This window comes from Hippoglossus stenolepis, chromosome 1 (genome assembly GCF_022539355.2).
Source record: "Hippoglossus stenolepis isolate QCI-W04-F060 chromosome 1, HSTE1.2, whole genome shotgun sequence".
Taxonomy (NCBI): Eukaryota; Metazoa; Chordata; class Actinopteri; order Pleuronectiformes; family Pleuronectidae; genus Hippoglossus; species Hippoglossus stenolepis.
This window is the reverse complement of record NC_061483.1, coordinates 16,059,810-16,082,094: the sequence shown is the minus strand read 5'-3', so window position 1 is coordinate 16,082,094 and position 22,285 is coordinate 16,059,810. Positions and strand designations below refer to the sequence as shown.

The 22,285-nt window shown below is 39.1% G+C and overlaps 2 protein-coding genes across 2 annotated transcripts; both read right to left on the bottom strand.

Annotated features, from left to right (window-relative positions):
- Positions 1-77: 77 nt before the first annotated feature.
- Positions 78-17,446, bottom strand: tcf25 (transcription factor 25 (basic helix-loop-helix)). The gene is made up of 18 exons (XM_035155763.2): positions 17,062-17,446; positions 15,987-16,106; positions 15,792-15,863; positions 15,388-15,509; positions 14,686-14,751; positions 14,496-14,578; positions 13,343-13,473; positions 12,604-12,703; positions 10,826-10,919; positions 10,609-10,701; positions 8,100-8,205; positions 7,831-7,990; positions 7,575-7,662; positions 6,469-6,627; positions 5,872-5,962; positions 5,305-5,384; positions 5,113-5,188; positions 78-698 (listed from the first exon to the last, which is right to left on the bottom strand). Exons 1-18 carry the CDS (start codon positions 17,299-17,301, stop codon positions 531-533), a joined length of 2,049 nt encoding a protein of 682 aa, XP_035011654.1. The 5' UTR covers positions 17,302-17,446; the 3' UTR covers positions 78-530.
- A 2,042-nt stretch (positions 17,447-19,488) lies between these two features.
- Positions 19,489-22,191, bottom strand: LOC118110200 (cytochrome b-245 light chain). The gene is made up of 6 exons (XM_035157880.2): positions 22,028-22,191; positions 21,697-21,766; positions 20,779-20,853; positions 20,596-20,679; positions 20,373-20,454; positions 19,489-20,062 (listed from the first exon to the last, which is right to left on the bottom strand). The coding sequence occupies exons 1-6, from the start codon at positions 22,083-22,085 to the stop codon at positions 19,871-19,873; spliced, it is 561 nt and encodes a 186-aa protein (XP_035013771.1). The 5' UTR covers positions 22,086-22,191; the 3' UTR covers positions 19,489-19,870.
- Between the last annotated feature and the right edge of the window lie 94 nt (positions 22,192-22,285).

Genomic DNA, 22,285 nt, shown 5'->3' with positions numbered 1-22,285 from the left:
AAAACTTAAATGTTTGAAATTATTCTCACAAAAGAAGGTGGTGAAGTGTTTTTGTGACAGAGAAGTTCCACTCAACATAAGAGCTGTAAGAACTTTATTCTTTCATAAAGCAGTCCACTGTGAACATGAAAAACAGGAGGGGGAAGAGAAACACCCATCATCTCACAATGATTGTTTAAAAAAAATTATTAGTGACATGAAAGGTTCAATGAAACAATGTTTTCTTAATCTGGTAAAAGGTTCTGCATGATCATGACCGACTGAATCACCCCTGAGTAACTTTCTCTTTCTAATCGATGCCTCGGAAGCAGAGAAGTGGGCCGTCTCAAGACACCAACTCACTTCTTCCTTTTACTTAAGTCTTCTGAATTTGTGACAATTAAAAAAAAACAAAACATTTATTCATCCCTCTCCATTTCCTCTGAATTATTACAAACACAATTAAATATTCTTTTTCTGTAGAGTCATTGATATTTTCTGTGTCCACTCGTCTCCTCAGCACTCATCTGTCCTCCTAAGTTGTCCTCCTCTCAGTCCCACTCCTCCTCGTCTCTGTAAGGGTTGTCCTCTCTCGGTGGCTCTTGAAACCTGATGTTTGCCAACATGTCCCTCATTGCCACCATAAGACGATTCACCTCCTGGTTCAGCTCCTGTCCAGCTCGCGCCACCTCCATATCGTCCTCCTGCCTTAGTTCACCCTAAACAAGAGAAGAGACTTTTACGAATGCTTCAAATATGAACCAGTTATTTGGCTCCCTCAAACTTTCATTCTTATTACTACATGAATGAGAGCGGATATCTCCACCAAGGCCCAACAGTCCCCTTATGAGACCACATTTAAATTCACTAGATCCAGATTTTTATTCAGATCTGTAACAAAATTCGCACACTAATAAAGAACAATCATCTTAACATGAATGATTTATTTCTTCACGATTCGTGAATTTTCCCCTGACAAATCAATAAAATGTTGAAAAACACCCTTTCGGAATGTTAAAGAAAGTGAAAGAAAATTCCCAGCTCTTCCCCCTGATCCGGATCCAACTAGTTCAATCGCAGGATGTTGAAAAGAAGGATTTGTCCAAGTGTGTAATCAATTTGATATAATTTGTTAAGCAACTAACACAGAATTATCCCACTTGACGGGTGCATAATCTAACACAAATAACAAAACATCAATACCAGGGTAAGCTAGCTTTGTGTTAATGTTGCTTTATAACATGTAACTTTATTTTAAGAGTAAAAAGAGTTGCCTTAACTATATTTCTTTTATCCATATCGTATCTCTTCCTCTCTATAAGTGGATAACATGATCAGGATGGATGGAACTGTCCTGATGGAAACAAGCCTTGGGCCCATCTGTTAACAATAAACATGTATAGCTCTGTGTGTACAAGTACTTGATATGTATGTATCTTAATGTAATGTTTTGAGCAGTCGACTAACGGACCAAAAATGAGACGAAGCTGTGTGATTTTAGATATTGAAGTATCAGTCTATAAAAATGGTGAAGGGTACATAAACAGTCTTTGCAGTACACACTGTTCCATGTTTAGCACGGTCCCCTTGTTTGGACACAACGTGTCTTTATGTTAATCACCAGTACCAGTAATATCGCAGGCTGTTTAGGAAATTATTCTGATGGAAACCTTTTGTTATGAAAATGATATAAGGGTTCAGTATTTGTTGACCCTCGGCCCATTCAACCAAGACTTACATAGAGACATAACCATATTAATATGAATCTACAGACACATAACACAGTGCTGAGTCTGATAACATTTTTCTTTATAAAAAAAAATGCATCGTCACACTCGGCGCTGCTTTTGACCTGATTTCCATACGTCATGGTGAGATCACGCTTTGATGCATTTTTCAACGACATTACCGAAAATGTACATTCACATGGCTCCTCCTTCTGCCATCACTAGACCAGTGATGATTTACTATGGATTTCCTCTACTGTTTTATGAACTCATGTCAGACAGTGTCAGTCCATCTCCATCATGAGGCTGAATGTGGCGAACATGACAAAAATACAGATTAGTTCAAACGTGTTCAAAACTTTTTGATGACCTACGAGTCCTCATACTTGAACAGCAGAGTTGTTCCAAAGTGATCTGACGTGTATATGATTACTGTATGATTGGGGGTTTTAAGGCCAGTGAAACATTATGTTCCCGCTGAATGAGACTTTAGTGGACTGTTGGTAATTGATCAGAGCAGACTGAGGTCTTCACTGTTGAAGTAACATTTAAGTACACTCCAGTGGTCGCCTGGCAACCACCTGGTGCTCTGTAGCGTCATCTGTCAGACGACGGCAGACGCCTGCCTCAGTGAGCACTCATGGTGGTGAAAACTACGCACTTACTCAGTGTGCAGGAGTTACATCCAGATCATTTCTATTGTCCGTATCTAATGAAATCCTGTTTCAGATAATGGTATTTATCGAATCGAATATTTGTATAATACTACTGTTGTGTACAGTACTACTGCAGTGCTTTCAATACTCCGTTAAGAAGCTCTGATGTGATGAGATGTTAACATAAAACTGTCACAAGTGAGTTATGTCTGTGTGACCGCTTGTTCTACGCTGTCAAATGTCCCATACAAGTTAACCTGCAGGGCAAAACTATTTATAAATTCATGTTTTTGTTGGTTTGAAATGTGCGCAACCGTGGACAGAGGATGACAATTCTGCGTCTCACTGTCCTACTTGCCGTCCTGTGAATTTGTCAGACATTCTCGGCCAAACAACAGTGTGTTCTGGGGGAATGAGGCATAAGCAAATAAAGTATAAAGAGCAAACACTCATTTGTTGCTGAGGAAAATACAGACCAAGGATGAGTCAAGGAGAGCAGCAGTTATATTTATGTTCCGCATAAAGAGGCTAAAGAGAAAATGATCTCACTTTCAAACTCTTTAAAATATTTTTATAAATAGTTCAATTAAAGTTTTGTACAATTTTAAATTAAATTTTCTTCCCAGTCCAGGCGGCTGATTGGTTAAGTAGCTTCAATGTTACATCCATTTTTTTGACAAGAAGAATAAAATAATTCACTTCTGCCATCTCAAACACAAAGTAGTGTAAAATCGACCCACATGAGTTCTAGGAAGTCTGGAAGCCACAGATAAAACACAGATTTTAATGTCTGTGTCTTTTCCCCCCTATACAAAACATTGCCCTCTCATATGCAGAAGCAGTCTATTGGTTTTGGAACTTAAAATTCAGCCATGGCGATTAAGGGCTGGAAAAAAAGAGAAGTGCTCAATTAACATGGAAAACATATTATAAAGATCTTGTTCCCTACACATTGACAAAATGTCCCACATTAATTATGGGAAAGGGAGTTGGCCCAATAAATGAAACAAGCATTAAACTTCACTTTCAGGAAAGAGGCGCCCAAACCGGGGCCACAAACAAGTTTGCATGAATGTTGTTATTGTTTTATGTCTTCAACGACACATAGACAAATGGTGGACAGAATTAACTGTAGCAAGGTCATATGCTTTTTTTCAGTTGTCACTCCCTCAGGGGAACCATGAGGGTTTGGAGGAAATGTTTCATCAGTCAAGGATGCGTGTTAGGATGCGTGTTAGGATGCTTTCCCAGATCTTCTGGCAGTTCAGAAAAATCCAGCAGCCCTGGAGGGTCCGGCCACAAATGGGTGTATCTGTGAGTCACTTCTATAACCGGATACCAGGAAACTCAACCTGTCTCCTACAATGAGTTTGGACTGGAAGCTCAGGGACAAAGGTCAACTCAAAGAAAAAAGAAAATTTGTGATAACATCTGTTGACACCTTTTGGAGAAGTCGCACTTCATCATGAATTAATAACTGACTCCGTGAACTCGCACAATTTGTAAAGAGACAACTGAGCTTTATTTGAACGTAGGGCTTCGAGCTATTAATCACATGATGTCCCCACATGCACACCATGGGTTCTTTATTCATGTACCAAGATGTTTTTTCTATTATTCAATAGCGGCAGCACAGAGATTTGTCTTTAAATGACATCACCACAGTTAAGCTCAAGGAAGGACTTGTTTCAGGAAGAAAAACTTAATGTGCATCTTCCATAAAACTACCTCCCAACTCCTGTAGTCGTTCATTAGCTGTGTGACTTCCACCAACACACTGTGACACCAGTTTATCTGAGGAATTACAGTGACTCACAGCACCGAGACGCCACTAGAGAGACTTGCAAACGATTGTTTAACTGCATCGGACAAAGGTCTCTGTGCTTGTCTTGATAGATCTGAAGTGCTGGATTTGACAACACTGACCATCATTGGCATAAAAGGAAGCACAGTAATTTGGTTTAAGTCCTATTTATCAGATTTACTCAAATTTTTGATATGTTAGTTGAAGATCTTAATGTATGCAAAAGTTAGATATGGAGTTCCACAAGGTTCTGCAATTAAATCAATTCTAATCACCTTATTCAGTCTTCCTTTAGGCAACGTTATTAGGTTTAAACTCCAAGCATGCCACAAAGAAATAAAGCCCTGGATTGATTCAGTGTACAGTAACATTATTTGATGATATTGTTACCTTTAATGGCATTACCCTTGCCTCCAGCACCAGCTTAAGGAGTCTTGGCAGACATCATAAAGCAAACCATAAGCTCGAGCTCACTGTCCCCTCTTACCCCACAACAACATTGTGTTATCAGTATACAGGCTAACTGTTGCTTCGTAGAGCCTCAAGTAGAACAGGAGCCAGACTATTCAGTTTTGCTCCAGGAGCCAGACACCCTCTCCGTGTTTAAGAGTCGGCTTCAAACCTTCCTTATTGATAAAGATCATAGTATAGTTGGGGCTGGCGTTGACTTGCCTTGAACAGTCCCCAGTTATGCGGCTATAAACACTGCTTGGGGACTTCCAATGATGCACTGAGCTGCTCTCTCCTCCTCTCTCTCCATCTGAATGAATTCATATGCAATAAGTGCATGTCACTAACTCACCATCTTCCATATTCCACTTTCACATGTCTCTCCTTCTGTTACTCAAATAAAACCGACTTTAAATGACTTTTTCCCCTGTTCACTATAGAACCGCTGGTCAGTTTGTTTTTTCCAGACCTACCTGGCCTGGTCCAATCAACTCACCTGAAGGTTGAAATTTGGCAGCAGTGACCGGAAAAACAGCGACAGTGTACTCTCATTGGATGCACCAACATACTGCCTATTTGCAGACACAAAAACACACATCTCATTAAAGTGGATGAAAATGGATCGATATTTGTATCTTCTCTGACACTATTATGGAATTTCATGTACACAGATGTATAGGTCTTTTACCTCTCTGGTCGGGTATACGATGTGACTGAGTCCAGTGGAGGTAGAGGGTCAAAGCCCATCACAGGCTGAGTGGTCACCTCCTGAGGATGTCAAATAAATAATATATATTACTTATATATATTTGTAATATGTTCATAAACTGCAACAGCTATTAGTTGGCAATTGTACTATTTATAGAATACAGGATTACAGTGAGTTGTAACAACCAGTAAAATCCCAAACATTATTCACACTACATAAAATGTCTGGCCTCCAACCTTTGTCAACAGTTTAAAGGCGAGGCCCGCCATAAAAGGGTTTAGTCTAATTGCTGGAATCTGTTCCAGTGGTGATGACCTTTCGTGGTACGGAGAACAGCAGGAGTCATTACAGTTAAGAAATAAACTTCACAGAAACAAAACAGATGTATCTGGGAAAACATTGCTTGGGGTGAGTTTGCAGGTATGTTATAAATACAGACATTTTTCGAAACTGATTAATTTATCTATTAATCTATTCTGTAATGGTGAGTGCATGACATTGTGGATACAGTGGATTGTGTTACAGCGGTTGTTGATCATTTCTTACAAGAGGCAGACTTGAAGTGGCTTCCTTGATCTCAGAGAGGAGGACGTGGCGATGGATGTTCCTCGGTGCACTCTGGTACCTCTGCTTTCTCCTACAACACAATTACATGTTGAAGGTGAAGGTGTTGAGTACAATTATTTAAGGACGGTGTTAAGACCCAGTTCACCGGGTAACAAATCCTAATCATAACACAAGTCCTTAAGGCTAACTTACTATATCTATTTACCTGTGCTCAGCTTGTCAATGTGGAGCATGATCTTTGATGATGTTAGCAGTGACATCAAGGGTTGGGTCTTAAACATGGTAACCATGGTAACAGCACATAGAGTTTACAGTTGCACTATATAGTTTAAAATAAATAGACATTTCTGACGATTTTCTCGACAACCGCTCATCCAAACATGTTTCTAGTTAAACTTCCTTGGATCCTCAACAATACATCAGCTACAGTTCATCAGATGAGCAATTGTTGAGAAAATAAAAATGACAGTCACACAGAAAGAAAGAAGGAGATTTCTCCATGAGTGGGATGACATCTCTGTTGTTGCTTGGCAGAACTGTGACTTATGGCAGCAGAGGAGGTCCTCGAGGTCTTACTTGTTTTGACAGTCCACCACTAGAGGGTCTTTGGTATCGACTCGATGCAACACTTCCTTCACAGACTCTTCCAACCAAAGCATCACTGCTGCCTCCCTCCACACACTGCAACTCCTCCCCACATACAGAGCAGTCAGCTCAGCCAGAGCTGGCGGCTGCCTACAGACAGACAGGGGAGGATGACTTTTTAAAGTTACAATTGAAGAAAATGTATACAAAATAAAGGCCATGAAAAGATATATAACATTAATGTATTTGATACAACCTACCAGTCAAGTTTTACTACAACCAAATTTATTTCTATTTTTTATTTTGACCTAAGAAGACCAGTTAGTTTTTTCTGAATTGCCAAAACACTAAACCCCATTCTCTAAACAAAACTGTCAACTGGAAAAACGACTTTATCGAATCAATCACACAGTTGGCAAAACTTTAAACACATTCTCATTCACTAAAGACATTTAGCAGTGAGGTGCACATTGACACAGAAATAAACACAGAGGTCCCGAAGGTTAAACACAACTAACACCCTGTTCACACACCAACACTCAAAATTTTCACACATGTCCAATCAGGTTATTTTAGGACCGTACCATGAATGCTTTGCTCAGACATGAGCAGAGAGGTCATGAGCCGGCAGAGCATCCTGTTAATGTTGTCAGTTGGGACAACGTGACCTTTTACTGTGGTCCAAGAATATACATGAATGGTTTATCAATAACCAGTGTTTTCTCAATGTTTGCCTTCCGTCATACACTCCCCTTCCAAACCCTATATAAATGGTTTTCTCAGCATGGCCGTGGAAAGTGTATGATAGAAACCACTACAACTGGAAAATCCTGTAAATTTCCGGGATTAAAAATTGTTTAACTTATAGCTTTCCTCCAGCAAAGGAAGTAAATCTAATCAATTACCATAGATGCACCAACTTCTGTTGATTACTATTTCAAATATCTTTAAACTTAAATGGCATTGTAGATATTGTTTTATCAGTAGTAAAATAAAGCATTTAAAATATTGAATCATTTAGTATCGATAGATTAAATGAAAGAGTTCATTTTCATGGCAATACATGCTGGTTTATGCAACACTAAATAATACATTACCCTATTTGACTCTTTGGCCCAAAGAAAGCATGTGAGGCGACTGTGGCATCTGGCTGCACAGTGCACAGATCCAGCAGAGGCATCAAAACTGCAACACAGGTAGGTGAAAATACACATTTACAACTTCCTTAATGTCAATGTCAAGAAACCCCCACTATTTTACTGAATTTAATCATGCCATAGACAATGGGAGAAAATGAATGAAGGTTGTTAATTTCTAAATAATTGTTTTGATGGTAGTGGTTCCCTGTTTTACCTCCAGGGAACATGATGAGGGCGTTCTGCAGCATTATATCGGCTTTGCTTTTTTGTTTGTCACTTTCTTCGGGATCCATATCTTCCTGCTGACTGAGATGGAAATGACAAAGTGCAGTGGAGAATGCAAAGTTGGGCAGCTGGGACAGATTTCTGTGCTCCTGAAATGAAAAAGGATACATTTCTGCATCAGATCGACACATAAACGTCAAACTACAGTATATAACAACATGTACAAAAAACACATATACACATAATAGCACTCTTTACCTCCCAGTCCTGATATAACTGGAGGAGAGGCTGGTACTCTCTGGACCGCAGCATCAGGAAGTCAATGAGCAGGAGCATGCAAAGTGGGTCAGAGTCTGGGTCCAAACTGAAAAATAGCAGGAGACAAGAAGAGAGGCAAAAGGTTACTGCATGCACTTTACAAACAATAAGAGTCATTAGGAGATGACACAAAACCGAAAAGAGCAGAATATGTACATGAAATCGTAATATTTCCCTCCGTGATAAAGGACTGATTTTTTTCAACTATTAGAAAGGTTAATATCAAAGGCATGTAATTATTTTAAATCGCTGATCATTTCTTTATCTAGTGTTAATTTAGAATGGAGGTGTCAAGTATGGAATTGTTCCATTCAGAAACTTTCCTTTCTCAGAAACCTCAAATAACAAAAGGCTGCACTTCAGCACCTGATGAACATTATTGTGCAGTTTCATGAAATTTTTTGAAACGAAGCGATAGCAGAAGGTCGGATATACACATAAAAACAAAAAAAGACCAAACATCTGAAACCAAGTACAACTCAAGTCTCCCCCCACCCTGCAGGGTGGAACATAAAAACAATCTTTAAACATTTCTTGGTCCTTTTAAAAAGGCAACATTCCTCTTAAATTCTAATGTTACCACTTTGTGTTAAATATATAACACTTCAAAAACCACAGAGGATCAAAAACGTCACTGTACTGCTATTTGCTTTTAGTGTACAGACCCATGGACACTGACCAACAATCACTGATGTGATTATTTTCTCTAAAACAGTGGACTTGCAGGGTTAATCATATCAAACAGTAAATGTGAGGCACTTCTTCAAACTGTGCTTTGAAATATTCTGTTATAGATCACGTTTCCATTAGAAGCAGTGATTTAATCAGAGCAGCATGGAGAGGGACAGCTGTCAGCTTTTATCCCCTAACTGCTGCCTTACAAAAAGGACCAGAACATAGCTGTCATGAAGTCAGGAAGCCAGAGTTCGATGGAAATCACAGATAAGCACTGAACATTACATGGGCAGCCTCTAAATCTCAAGCTATGGCAGACGGATGGTAGCAGTGGGTTGGAAAAGAGGCGTGTTAGTATGTTAAAGCCTTATGTAAGTGGTGTCTGTACCAGCATGACCACAAGCTTTTATGTTGATGTTTGAGATTCAAACAATAACAATGACCGTTAGCGAATTTTTTTATTACGAATGTAAATGTCAATTATGATTTTTTTATTTATATTGTCATGGTCACACAAATCATTTATATTAGGCTGTACTTCACACAAGAATTGTATTGGTTGCGTGTTTTTTTTTTTTTGCTTTTCCAGGATTACCAACCCTAGCTTTAAGTAAAGAGCCTAAGCATTTGTGTGCAGAGCTTAAACCATAAGAATAGAATAACAATGGTGAGAGTTACTGCCATGGTCCCAATATAGGAGCCATCTTTTTCTGAAACTTAGGTTTAAAAAAAGTGGGTGTTTTATATTTCAGGACTAGGCAATTAAATGCCAATTCATTACAACAGATATTCTTTTTGAATGGAGCAAGTGCCAGTGTAGCCAGTGCTAGTCTATAGAGTGTTTTGGAATCTGTCTGCAGTGAGTCTTTCAGAGTTAATCAATTAAGTGTTTGGTTAGTCGAATTGAACCTGCGGTTTCTGAAGGCGGCTGCCACAGACAAAATAGATTTTTCACAAGCAAAAACCAGCCAGAAGAACAATTGGATTTTTCTTAAATGATCCACTGGCCCACCGATGCAGGGGTCCACTCATAATTTCACTGGCTCACCAGCATTTGTCCCAGTATCGATGGCCTGAAAGCCTGTCACAGATGACATGCTCAAAAAGACTACAGATGTCCGACCCAACAAAAACTTTGATAAGCAGCCAAATGCTGTTTGTCACATGATTATGAGCAGATAACAAATATTCAGTTCAAATCCATTCATTAATTTAACCAATGTTATTTTGTGTGGCATACAGTGGGAGCACTCACAAAATTGTGAAAGACTATTTAAGCACATCGCACTCCCTTCATCACTGAGCAGTTGTTCCCCTTACTTCTTGCTCATGTCTACCATCACAAAGGCTCAGCCCTCCAGAACCATAGGGAAACCCCTGTCTAATAGCTGAGTTAACAGTCTTTGAAGACTATTTTCAAAGTGCAATGACTGCTCTCTGTGGTTACTTTATTCAAGGAAATAAAAGTTCTTTTTGTTTAGCGAACAAACCATGTGATCATATGAAATAATTTCCAGTGTGATATCAAATCATCAGACAGAAATGAGTGTCCAAACTCCCACCTTCCTTATTTTGTCAAAATAGAGATATAGCCAAGATAAGTTTTTCACAAAGAGTTCACTGTGGTACCGACTACTAACTAATGTGAGACCAATGTTATTGGTCAACATTTAAATGGAAAAGCTCAAGATTATTTTCTGTAATCTTTTGAAAAATATTATTTCTGACTTTATACCGTGTCTTTTTCCCAGAACCAAAGCTTTTCTCTTAGTACCTTAAGATCAGTTTGCAGTACTCCAACGCCGTCCGTGGGCAACCGCGCTTCTCAAGGAACATCATGTGCTTGTAAAGAGCAAGATAAAATGCCCTGCAAACAGAAAATGATCATTGAATCATTAAATTCCTAAGTCCTTAGAACACAATTTAGGCTCTGAATGATGAAAGCAAGATGTCTACCGAACACAACAAAGAAGGAAAAAGGAGCAACCAACCTGTTTTCTGGTCTTAAATAATCCAGTCTGCTGGTACCTGATGTCAGGTTGAATAAAGGGTGAAATGCGCACTCGAAGCTGTACAAGGCCCTTTCTTAAAAAAAAAGAAAAAGAGAGAAATAATCAGATATTTTTTATATATTGACAACATCCAATGTTCCAGCACATAATGTGTAGCTTAATTCAAACACAGGTATTGTGTACAGTGACGCAGAAGCTGGACAGGGACAATTACATTGGGCCTCATTTACCAATATCTGCTTAAGATTTTTCTTAAATTTGTTCTTAAGATAAGATAAGAAGTTTATTTATTAGTCCCACTGGTTACCTAGTTACCTAGGTTAGGTTACCTAATTTGTTTTACAGCCAAAAAAAGAGGAGGCATCCATCCAAACACAATTCAAAATTATAACATACTGACAGAAAACAAGACCACAAAAAACATGACAAAAAATGACAAAATGCTTCGCCATCAATAGAAAATTGGATATGGCCAAATGTGCAAATCTAGCTATAACCCGTTCAAGTGAACAATTGCAGCTGGAACAAAACTATTTCTGTAGTGTTTTGTTTTACCCCTTGGGACTGTAAACCTTCGACCAGAGGGTAGAAGCTGAAATTCCCCATGCAGAGAATGCGAGTCATCATTCGTAATGGAGCTGGCTACTCTCTGTACCTGTCTGGTGCACAGGGACTCTAGGCTCATCTGAGGCTCACCAATCAGACGACTGGACCATTTCACAATCTGACTCAATGGGGAAATTTGCCGCATTACAGCAGCAAAGAAGGTTAAGAAAGTTCCTAAGAAAACTCTACGTCAGATTGTCTTCATAAGTTCCTAATTAGCATAGGTCAACACCCAACAAGGACATGAGACTGCAGGGCCGTGTGCTCACAGAGAGATCACAGAAACAGAAGGTGGTTGGTGGACGGTTTTACTTTTCTGTCTTATGTTTAAGTTCAACTGATGTCCTGATATCAAATGAACCAAAGAAGACAAATGTCCTTTGTTAACTTATCTCCCTGGTCGTCTACATAAACTATTTTAGGCATCTACACGCAGAAAGGGTCTGTGAGAATAACACAGGTATTGTGGTGTGCACGAAGCCTTGACTTTTTAACAATGGCTGTTTTGTTGATTTATATTGGGGGGGGGATCAGGGATTTGATTTCATTACTTTAGGCATGTTATATAAATGCATTTTGTCAATCTAAAACATTAAGTGAACCCTATACACTATACGCAATACACAAGCCAAAATAACCAGCGATGCCCACAGCACCTAAATGAATGATATTATATTAACCAATTTATTTCTTTTTAGACAAGGATTATTCAGGTCATTGGAGAAAAAAATCTATGTGACAAATTAATAGTAATAAATGCACAGTACATGCCTGATCCTCTTAGACATGATGGAAAACAGACACAGACTTAAAAAGCTTAGTCATGTCTGAAGAGGAGCTGTTATTTCATATCTATGCCAAAATCTGGTGTCTATAAAGGAAGTTTGTAGATTAAGTGGACAATGGCAAAGCCAGAGTTGTTGTACCGAAATTCAATTAAGTTGATACCGTTATTGATACAGGCCTCTTTTTTGAGCCACAACTAAAATCAGCGTTTAGCTCAGACCAGTAAGTCCTAGGGTTAGTATAGTTACTGACCTAAATATGTACGAAGAAGATTCTTCTAAGTGGTTGCAGGCCTTAAACACATTTTTTGTCTCGTCTTTGGTTTAGAACAGTCAACATTTATGAAGGGAGCCAATGATCCTCACCAATGAGGTCCCTGGCCATCTCTTGGTCCTCCTGTATGCGGCAGACATCAGAAAGCTGCAGCAAGGAGTCAATGTGGTAAGGATTGAGCTGTAGCAGAGCCTGCGGGCAAAAAAAGAGACAAGGGTGAAACTGACAGATCGACAAAGACAGTTGATAAAAGTGTTTAACAGAGGAAAGTTGATTGAAATACAAGAAATTAGACTTTCAATTTCAATAAATTCAATAAAAAATGATCAGGCAGTTCAAATATTTCTGCAAGATTATAGATTTGTCAATAAGGTTATCCAAATAATGTCTGTTTGGAAGTTTGCTCATTTGTTTCCTAAGGAAGTGAGGAACAACCTGCCTTGGGGGACTGTGTCAATGTACACCATCTTACACAGAGAGAGCAATTATATCTCTGAAAGTCCTTCTATATTTAACCACAGACTCAGTTGTCTGTAGTGTTCTGATGTATGATAAAACTCCTTCACAGAGCTGTAAATAGATGTTGCTGCCAATTTGTCTGAATAGATGAAGTTAAATTAAAATAAACATGATTTTGTTAGATGGTCGGTGGACTTTGTGAGAGATATTTTAGTTTACATTTATCTTTAATGAATTGTCTGTGTATATAAGAAACCCATATAGGCCATATTGATTCATTTTTATTGGAACGCGAGTCCACACAGCAGGCGCTGTTTAGTTGTTTATCAATTCATGTTTTCATCAACTACAAATGAGGATATTTTATTTTACCACTATGTTGTTGGGATCCATGGACTCTACAGCATCCAGGAACTTGAACTGTACTTGTTGATAGTCCCGACTGTGCTCATAGGTGAAGTAATGCACGCCATCCTTTGATTCCAGTAAAGTCATTGAGATTCCTGTGGAGAGCAGAGTTATAATTATCTTACAACACTTTTTAAACAAAGTTACAACGTGCTTCACAGAAAGACAAAATGAAAAAGAACATAAATTAAAACAAGAGAATGGCAACACAAAGAAAGACACTAAAGGTTGAAAGGAAGTGAGGATACAGTGGCTTTATGAATCTCATAAAATGTTTCAGTTGGCCTCCTCTTCACTCCTCAGACTGACCTCAATGTAAATAACAACTCTCAATAAATGTGGGGAAAACATGGGATCTTTTGTGCATAAACTAATGTTGAAATGAAGATCACTTCTGAACCACTTAATATTGAGCAATACATGTTAAGGGGATAAAAAAAAAAACATTATTTATAATATTTCATATTTCAGACCATTGCTGTTTGTTTGCTGTTTTCACTTTGTGCCGACCCTTAAAATTTAAAGGAGTAAAATCGCAGCATCTCAGGTTGTGCCACGGTTGATCAACAGCATTATTTACAGATAAGCATGATGAGACAAGCTAGATTTTAACAGTGACGCAATGCTATTTAAACATTAGCGAGATCTGACAAGTGGTGAAGCCAATGGTGTTAAAAGCATAACAGTTATGAGAAAAAGATGAATTTTTGCCTGAACTTTGATATTGAGAAAAAGTCTGAGTGAGTAAGCAAATGTCTGAAATAACATTTCCGTGTATTGAAATGGCCGGGTTAGCTACTTTAATAGCTGCCTACATTTGTGGGAAAAAAACATCTAATCGACCGATAGAATGATCAACCAACAGTAAGATAATTGTAAACTACATCAATGGAGGCTTTCAGCGTGAACACAACATGGCACTCTTTATGATGACGTTAGTGTAACAAAAGTAACATTCATCCTATATTATAATGGCTGCATGAACAATCCAGGTGCAGGCAATCAAAGTGATTTGAAAAATATAAAAACCCTTTATTTCAATGGGCTTGAAGCGTTAAAATACACCAACGTGTATCGGCTTATGCCGTCATCGGGGTGTCAACACACCCTTATCTACCTGTGCGGCTGAAGCGGGGCCAGCTGTCCTTGGGACTGGTCATCCAGGTGCTGCGGTGAAACTGCCTGTTTCGGTGTCGAGGTCTGGCAAAAGATAAACAAAAAATGAGAAGAATTTACAGCATAAAGAGTTGAGGAGCTGAACTATCAATTTTCAGACAAACTCCTAAAAGATCCCCTGTTCTTTTTACCTTTGGTCTCCGAGAACAGCTCGAGCCCCGAAATATCTCTTCAGCTCCGTCTCGGAGTTGAGATTCCTGATGAATTCACACAGAAAACAGCAGGTTGACAAATGACAATTTAAACCAGTTGAGGAAATATGGTCCAAGGAAAACATGTTTAGATTTTTCTAGACAAGTCAGTCCATGTCTGCTCAGGAATCAATAAAACAAATACAGACTAATCAATGGTAACATAATTACAATTTCAGTTTTGTGATTTTTAAGAGGCAGCATTTAGTATACATATGCCAACCTAATTAAATAAGCCATTCCATCCGTGATAGTGTTCAAACACACACAAAAAACATGTTTGACTGTATCTTCTGTCAGTGAATTAGAACAACATCAATTTAAGTATATGAGAAAAGTGTGCTTTTTGCCTGCTTACTATTTGGTGTGCAACATATTTCAACAATTTCTAACCTTTCGTGACTCTGTGCTAATTAACTGTAGAGCATCATCAAAGATTAACACTCTCCAAACTGTTTGGAGACACCATTTGTGTGGTGTCAAGCTCCACCACGTGGTGGCAGTGAGGCATCACACTAATATTGAGAATGATCATATAAGCTGTGTAGCAGTGAATGAAGACTAACAAATACTCTATTCAAATAAAAACAAATCTTGTCTGGATGGATTTATTGTGTCAACATGGGGCGTTTGTCTCCTCACCTGTGCTCAACATGTAACACCGATCGTCGCTCAGAGCCTCCGCAATCTTCATTCTGCAAACTCAGGCCGTTGTGCTGCTCCAAGTCCTCCAGCAATAAATCAATGTTATCATCCGGTGCAGTCTTTTAAAAAACACACAGAGAGATTATTTTTAAATAAATAGTGAAGTAAGTGTGACAACATACAATTGTTGAATGGCCAAAATGAGCTACAGTTTTGAATAGTGTGTGCTTACTTTCTTTGTCTTTCAAAAATGATTCTTAGTCAGTTTTTACTCATATTGTCAATAAAATGATTTTCTTTATAAATGTAAAAATGCAAACAAATATATTACTAAAGTGATCAATTACAGGGTGGGTTATCATTTAAGTTTTAGAGCAGATATTGACCACTTCTTAACGTACCTGTCTATCCTCTGACGTCACTTTTGTCTTCTTCTTTTTCTTCTTCTTTTTAACTCTGTCTCCAGACACAGACTATTAAAGAAAAGAGAGATGACAGTTTGAAACATGCAAAATACACATTTAGATCGGTAGAATATTCAAGTCAAAACAGAAGATTATAGAAAGAGGCCCCAACTACCTTCGCTCAATCTTTACCTTTGTAGATGTTTCCTGGGATTTGTCAGTGTCTCCATTTTCATTCCTTTTATTTCCATCTGGTTTCTCTGCCTCCTCATCGGGTGAGATTTTCTCCGCCTCGTTGTCAACATCACATATCTAATAAAATGTGAAATTGGCATTAAAGCGTGCTGGCAAGGAAGTTCTAAATGTGGTTACAAAATCCATAGCTGGATGAATCACTGATTTTAAAAAACTTTACCCAGCATAAAGACAACAACATCTTTCCCTGAAATGATTTCATGGTTACAACAAATCCAGTACAACATCTGTGAGTTCAAGATGTCAAAGTTACAGATACACAAACTCCCTGTTGTGAGCCATGGCTTGTGGGTGGCATGAATAAAACGCAAGCATCATCATCATTGAGTGTAAATTTATGAATCGCATCTGATCTAATATATCATTTAAATTCAACCTGTCCTGCACAACTGAAAGAATTAATTTCACATTGCAAAAAACGCATCCTGGTTTGGAAGAGGTATCTCAGTTTCCCTTAAGATCACAAAGTTATTTTTAAAAAACTGTAAATCTGAGCATGACAGAATAATGGGACGATGATATATTTACAGTCTTGGTTAACATTGATCGATGGCTTCATAAAACAAAGCCCATGTCGTTTTAGGACAGGGTCGATTCAAATGGGAGGAATTCTTTAGTATAAATACAAATTTTATCACAACAAGCTTTTCTACCTACTTCATTTCAAGTATTAAACTACCGATACCATCTTTAACAAAGGTATGAAGGAATCCACATTTCATTGACATCTGTCCTAAACTTTATTTATCTTTCTTAATTGTCTTTACATTACAATTACAGGTAATTCAGGTAAAGTGTAGCTGGAGGGACAGGCTGGATCCTGGGCACGTTTTTAGCTAGGACGACACACAGCGATATGCACCTTGTTGGCAACACAATGACATAATTCATGTGAGCTAACAGCAGGTTTAAAGGTAACAGCTAACACACACCACAGCTCGGTGTTAGCAAGGCTTCCCAACAGAGAGCTAGCTCAACTGACGCAGCAGCTAACAACACGTCGTCGCCTCACCACTTCATAAATGTTGCTGAAGTTCTTCTGAGCCTTGTTCTTCTTCGCCTTCTGGCTGCTGTCTTTCCTTTCGGGCGGCTGAGAGACATTAGCCACGTCCAGCTGCTCCTCCGCAGCCTCAGCCTGCTCCTGCTCCTGCTGCTCCTCCTCAGGACTGACGCTCAAAGTTAGCTCCCCGAGGTCCAGGGCCTCCTGACCCCGCTGTTTGCCCCGGAGCCTCCGCAGAGCCCGGGTCGACATGGTCCGCTACCCACGCAGACACGTACACTGTAATGTTTGCGATTGAATTAGTTTGAGTGAGCTGACAGCCACTGTGTTGACCACTAGATCTTCATCTTCTTCTTCGTCGTCTTCGTCGTCTTCTTCTTCCTTTTCTGATGATGATGATGTTTAACGGCGGTTGACAAACAACTTATCGGTGCATTACCGCCACCGTCTGGAAAGGAGTGTGAGTCAAAGAAGTTCCAAAGAGTGAGACATGGCCCCCAGGGGAGCGCATACTTCCGCCAACAGTTCCCTTATGAAACCACATTTAAATCAAATATAAATATCAGTCCCGTTAACATGTTAGATTTTTTTTCCCATGAGTGTATCTTTGCTATATTTTTTAAATAAATATCTCCTAGACTATTGCAACTCCCTCCAGGCAGGTCTACCTGCTAGTGCCATCCGACCTCTGCAGCTCATCCAGAATGCAGCAGCTCGGCTGGTCTTTAACCTAAATTCACTCACACTACTCCGCTCCTCCGCTCCCTTCACTGGTTACCAGTGGTTGTCCACATCCATTTCCCAACATTGGTACTAACGTACCGTGCTGCGAACGGATCGGGTCCAGTCTACATCCAGGACATGGTCAAATCTTACACTCCAGCCCGTCCACTCCGGTCTGCATCTGCCAATCGGCTTGTTGCTCCCTCACTTCGAGCTAAACACTCAACAAAATCACGACTGTTTGCTGTCCTGGCTCCTAAATGGTGGAACAAGCTCCCCAATGACATCAGGACATCAGAAAGTCTACACATCTTCCACCGCAAACTAAAAACACATCTCTTCTGACTATACCTTGAATAAAAAAAAAATAAAAAAAATAAAAAACTAGTTGTTCTGGGTTTGTACCCTCATGGTTGAATGCAGTTATTGTAAGTCACTTTGGATAAAAGCGTCAGCTAAATGTAATGTAATGTAAAAGCAGGACCATCAAGACAGTAGTATTTATTCTCATACAGCCTGGGTGTGTGGCGACTGTAACTGATTTTCTGTTGATAAATAACTTTTCAAATCCTTCAAACATAACATTTAATTTTCTGTTGTCAAGACTAGGTGGTTGAATTTGTTGAAAACCTACAGAGCCTCAGTCTATGTGTTGTTTATTTAACCACATTCCTTCAAGTCCACGACCCACTGATGCTGGTCCAAAGCATGAATCTTCTTCACCGCTACACTCGAGGTATCTGAGAAAAATGCTTGTAATTTGTACCTTGAAGCATGTAACTTGTGTGTCACATGCACAAATGGGGGATTTGTATATCTGTCACAGACTATGTGAAACCTCACATTTAAAAATATGACTACATGCACACAAAATATTTCTGCAGCTGCAAAACTTTATGACAGATTCAGACCTGAAATTGTGAGAATTTCTACAATTGACGAATTTACACATTCAGAGGTTTTTTTCCCCAAGCACACAAAAGGGGAAGCACAACTGCAGAACGTTACATTATTTGTGAAATTCATTTCATAATTTCAAACTATATATTATTCTTATTGGATTGTATGAAATATCTTATGCAAAATGTTTACTGCTCAGGACTCTCAGTCTGATGATCTCTCAAGCAGAAAGAGGTGGTAACGTGAATAAAAGTGCCTGAACAAGACCGGCAAGTTTTAAATAACTCTTTCTTATGCTAAGCGTTGGTAAAAACGATTGTGTACATGAGACTATAGGACTTTAAGTTAAAAAGCATTCATAGGAGACATTAATGTATAAAAACTCCATTCAGCATGGTACATTGTTGGTGTGTCTCATGTGTTACAGCCCCACAAATTAAAATGAGGAAGTAACATCTTACCTCCTCCAGCTGCTTCACAGGTCAGCTGTGACTGACAAAAAGAAAATCATGTAACATGAGACGAGACATGACACCAACGTGGAACATGTTTGACAACTAGAAGTTAAGCCAAATGAATTGGTCTTTTATTTGTCCGTCATGAGCAAACAATGGATTGCAATGTGACAAGAATGTAAGAAAAGAAACAGTTGAGACTAGAGCAGGAATTTCCTGCTCTAGCAGGAAATTCTGGTATATTGAAAGCCCTTGTTTGCGAAAGGGGGAAGTTGCAAATGTCATCACCTAAAATAATTCTAAGAGGGAAGATTGTAAAATCAGATGCATGAAAGTACAGACCGAAGACATGATGAGCCAGTGGATTCAACAGGTTTATTTACGAGACATTAAAAGTAGAGAAAAAACACAGCTTAAAATACATGGTGGTTTGTTCAGAAACAAATATTGGTTTAGACTTTTATCAAAGCAGTAAAAATACATGTGGTTGACACTAAGCAGCTACATCATTTACATGTATCTCCTCTGTGTTTTGTTCAACAGTAAAATATGTATATGTATTTACATATTTCTTTGCAGGTATAAAGGATGTTGTTCAGCCACCAGCTTCACTAAACCTCAGAAAACTATTTATTTTTCCAGACTCACAGAACCTGGTGATGTCCCACTGTGACTGGCTTTAACATTTCCAAGCTCTCAGTGCAGATACTGGATGACACACAGAGGACGGGACACTGGGCCGGTTACTCATTGTCAGTAACAGAGAAAGGGTTGTCATAGGCGGCTCCATCCAGGTCGTCCACCCGTTTCCTGTGCGTCTCTGGAGGAGGTCTCGGAGGTGGATTCTGAGGAGGGTTCTTCATGCTCTCTGCCGGCTTTCGAACCTCCTTCTGTCGTGGTAGAATGGGCTCCCAGTGTTCACCATGGATAGCTGCCTATAAAAGCGAGAACATGACAAAGAATACCGGTCAGTAATGGTTGTGTGTATTGTAAAATCCAGTTAAACATGATTCAAACTTAGGGTTAATTGCCAAATTTAGACCTGTTGAAGAATTCCGTCACACCCCTGACTGTCTGCTTTCATAACAACAGGGCTGTGTCTCAATAGAGGAATTTGTAATAAAACAATCTCTTCCTTGTTACCATCAACCGGCCACTTCCTTCCTTCAGCTCACAACTTTATCAAGGTAGACAATATTTAACCTGCCTGGCTGGAGAATAATACAGTGACTACTTCCAACTCACCGACAGGTAGATGAGGCTGGCGATGCCGAGGCAGACGCAACCGAGGACTGTGGCGAGCATGAAACCTCCAGGAACACAGATTCTGAAAAAAGACCAAAAGACACAAAGACACTTTCAGAACAAAAGACCGTATGACAAGGCATTCATCATTTGTTGGACAGATTGAATGTCAATGAGAGGAATGCTGTTCAGCAGAGGAAAGAATCTGATAAAGTTCACTCACGCAGCAAGCAGAAATGCTCTGACGTAGTAGTTCCTTGTCAATGGCCCGAATGCTTTTACAACCACAGTGAAGCAGTGCTGACCCCTGATGCAGAACAAGAAACAGAAGTGAACAATGAGCGTTGCAATATTTAACCACAGCGGATTATGTTACAAAAATCTAAAATGTTAAAACATCACTTACGTTCTCTCCATGCTCGTGCCCTTGGACCTCTTGCTTCTGGGATACTCCAGAAGACACACAAACACTCCGGCAGCACTAGTTTTCTGTCAAGGCTGATTCATCTCACATGGTTCAATAGGTCATAATAACTCGATGACTGACAGCAAATCCGAGTGAGTTTAAATAAACATTAGTGGACCTGATGAATTTACTGATTGTTTCTGACAGAAAGGAAAATGTGGAGTACAGTAAGAATTCAGAGAGAACAGTTACTTCTGTCATGTTTTCTTTTCACTAGTGTAAAATAAATCATAACTCTTGTATCTCAGTAGAGGTAGGCACATTTGAGACTTATTAAATATTAGTTCAAGCCTTAAATCAATAGAACATGAGGCCAGGTTTAAATTATAACTTTGCACACAGAGGGTATTTCCGCTCCTATCGATGCTGTTTCCATGTGTCAACTATAAAATACTATAAATATACATAAACTTGATAGGTAGTGGCATCAATTTACTTTCCACCCTATATTTTAGCCTAAATCTAAATCTTATTTGTACTTTTATGCTTGTGATGTATGAATTCTTACACAGCAGGGTATTGTACATTAAGACTGTAAAAATACAAATAAAAAGTCGAAAATCATACAAATTAAAGTTAAATGGAAATAAGTATATGGCTGCAATTTTGATTTATTTATTAATAGCAGATCTCAGAAGAAACACTCTAGAAAATGGAAATGGAACAGTTTCACAATGTAGCAACTTAAACGTGTCTCCTCTTTAGATTAAATTACATTAGAGTTATTCATTTGTTTTTATCCAAAACGACTTACAACTAAAACTTACGTGCAAAGAGTTCTTATCTTTTCAATAAGACAAAGTGTAGGAAGAGATTAAACTCAGTTTTTATGAATTACGAAAAGTTTATAAAGGATACACAGCGTAAGCAGCAAACTGCCAGCCCCTGAACTGTCCGGCCACCCCCACAATACCTCCAGTGAGCAGAACTGAAAGGAGCAAACAGGAAGATGAAATAAAAACGAGAATACAACAAATATAAGTGTGAAAACATACACACTTTACTTGACTCTCAACAAAAAGAAAAGCTCGCGATGAAGTTAACATTTACTTTCAGGCTGCAGTTTTAAGTTCTCACTCAAATAGAAATAAAGTTACAGATGCATGTAAATATTTAATGTTAAAATGCTGAAGCAGAATAATAACAATCCAGGTTGGAATGTGGAAAAACAAAGAGTGGAAATACTCACTGAGTCCTGAAGCCAGAGCCTGCTCATTGGCCCACATCGCCCACTCTATCTTACCCATAGTGTTCACCTCCTCAGCCTCAGTGCTCTGAAACACTCTGAAAGTTCCCTCACTGACTCACAGCTTTCACCGACGCTATCAGGAAGAAGATGTATTTTCCGAGATGTGAGGTGTGTGCAAGTGTGAGCGGGGGGAGGGGCTTCGACAAACCACCACGCCCCATTTGACGTCATTTCCCAAAGGAGCGAGGCAAACCAGAC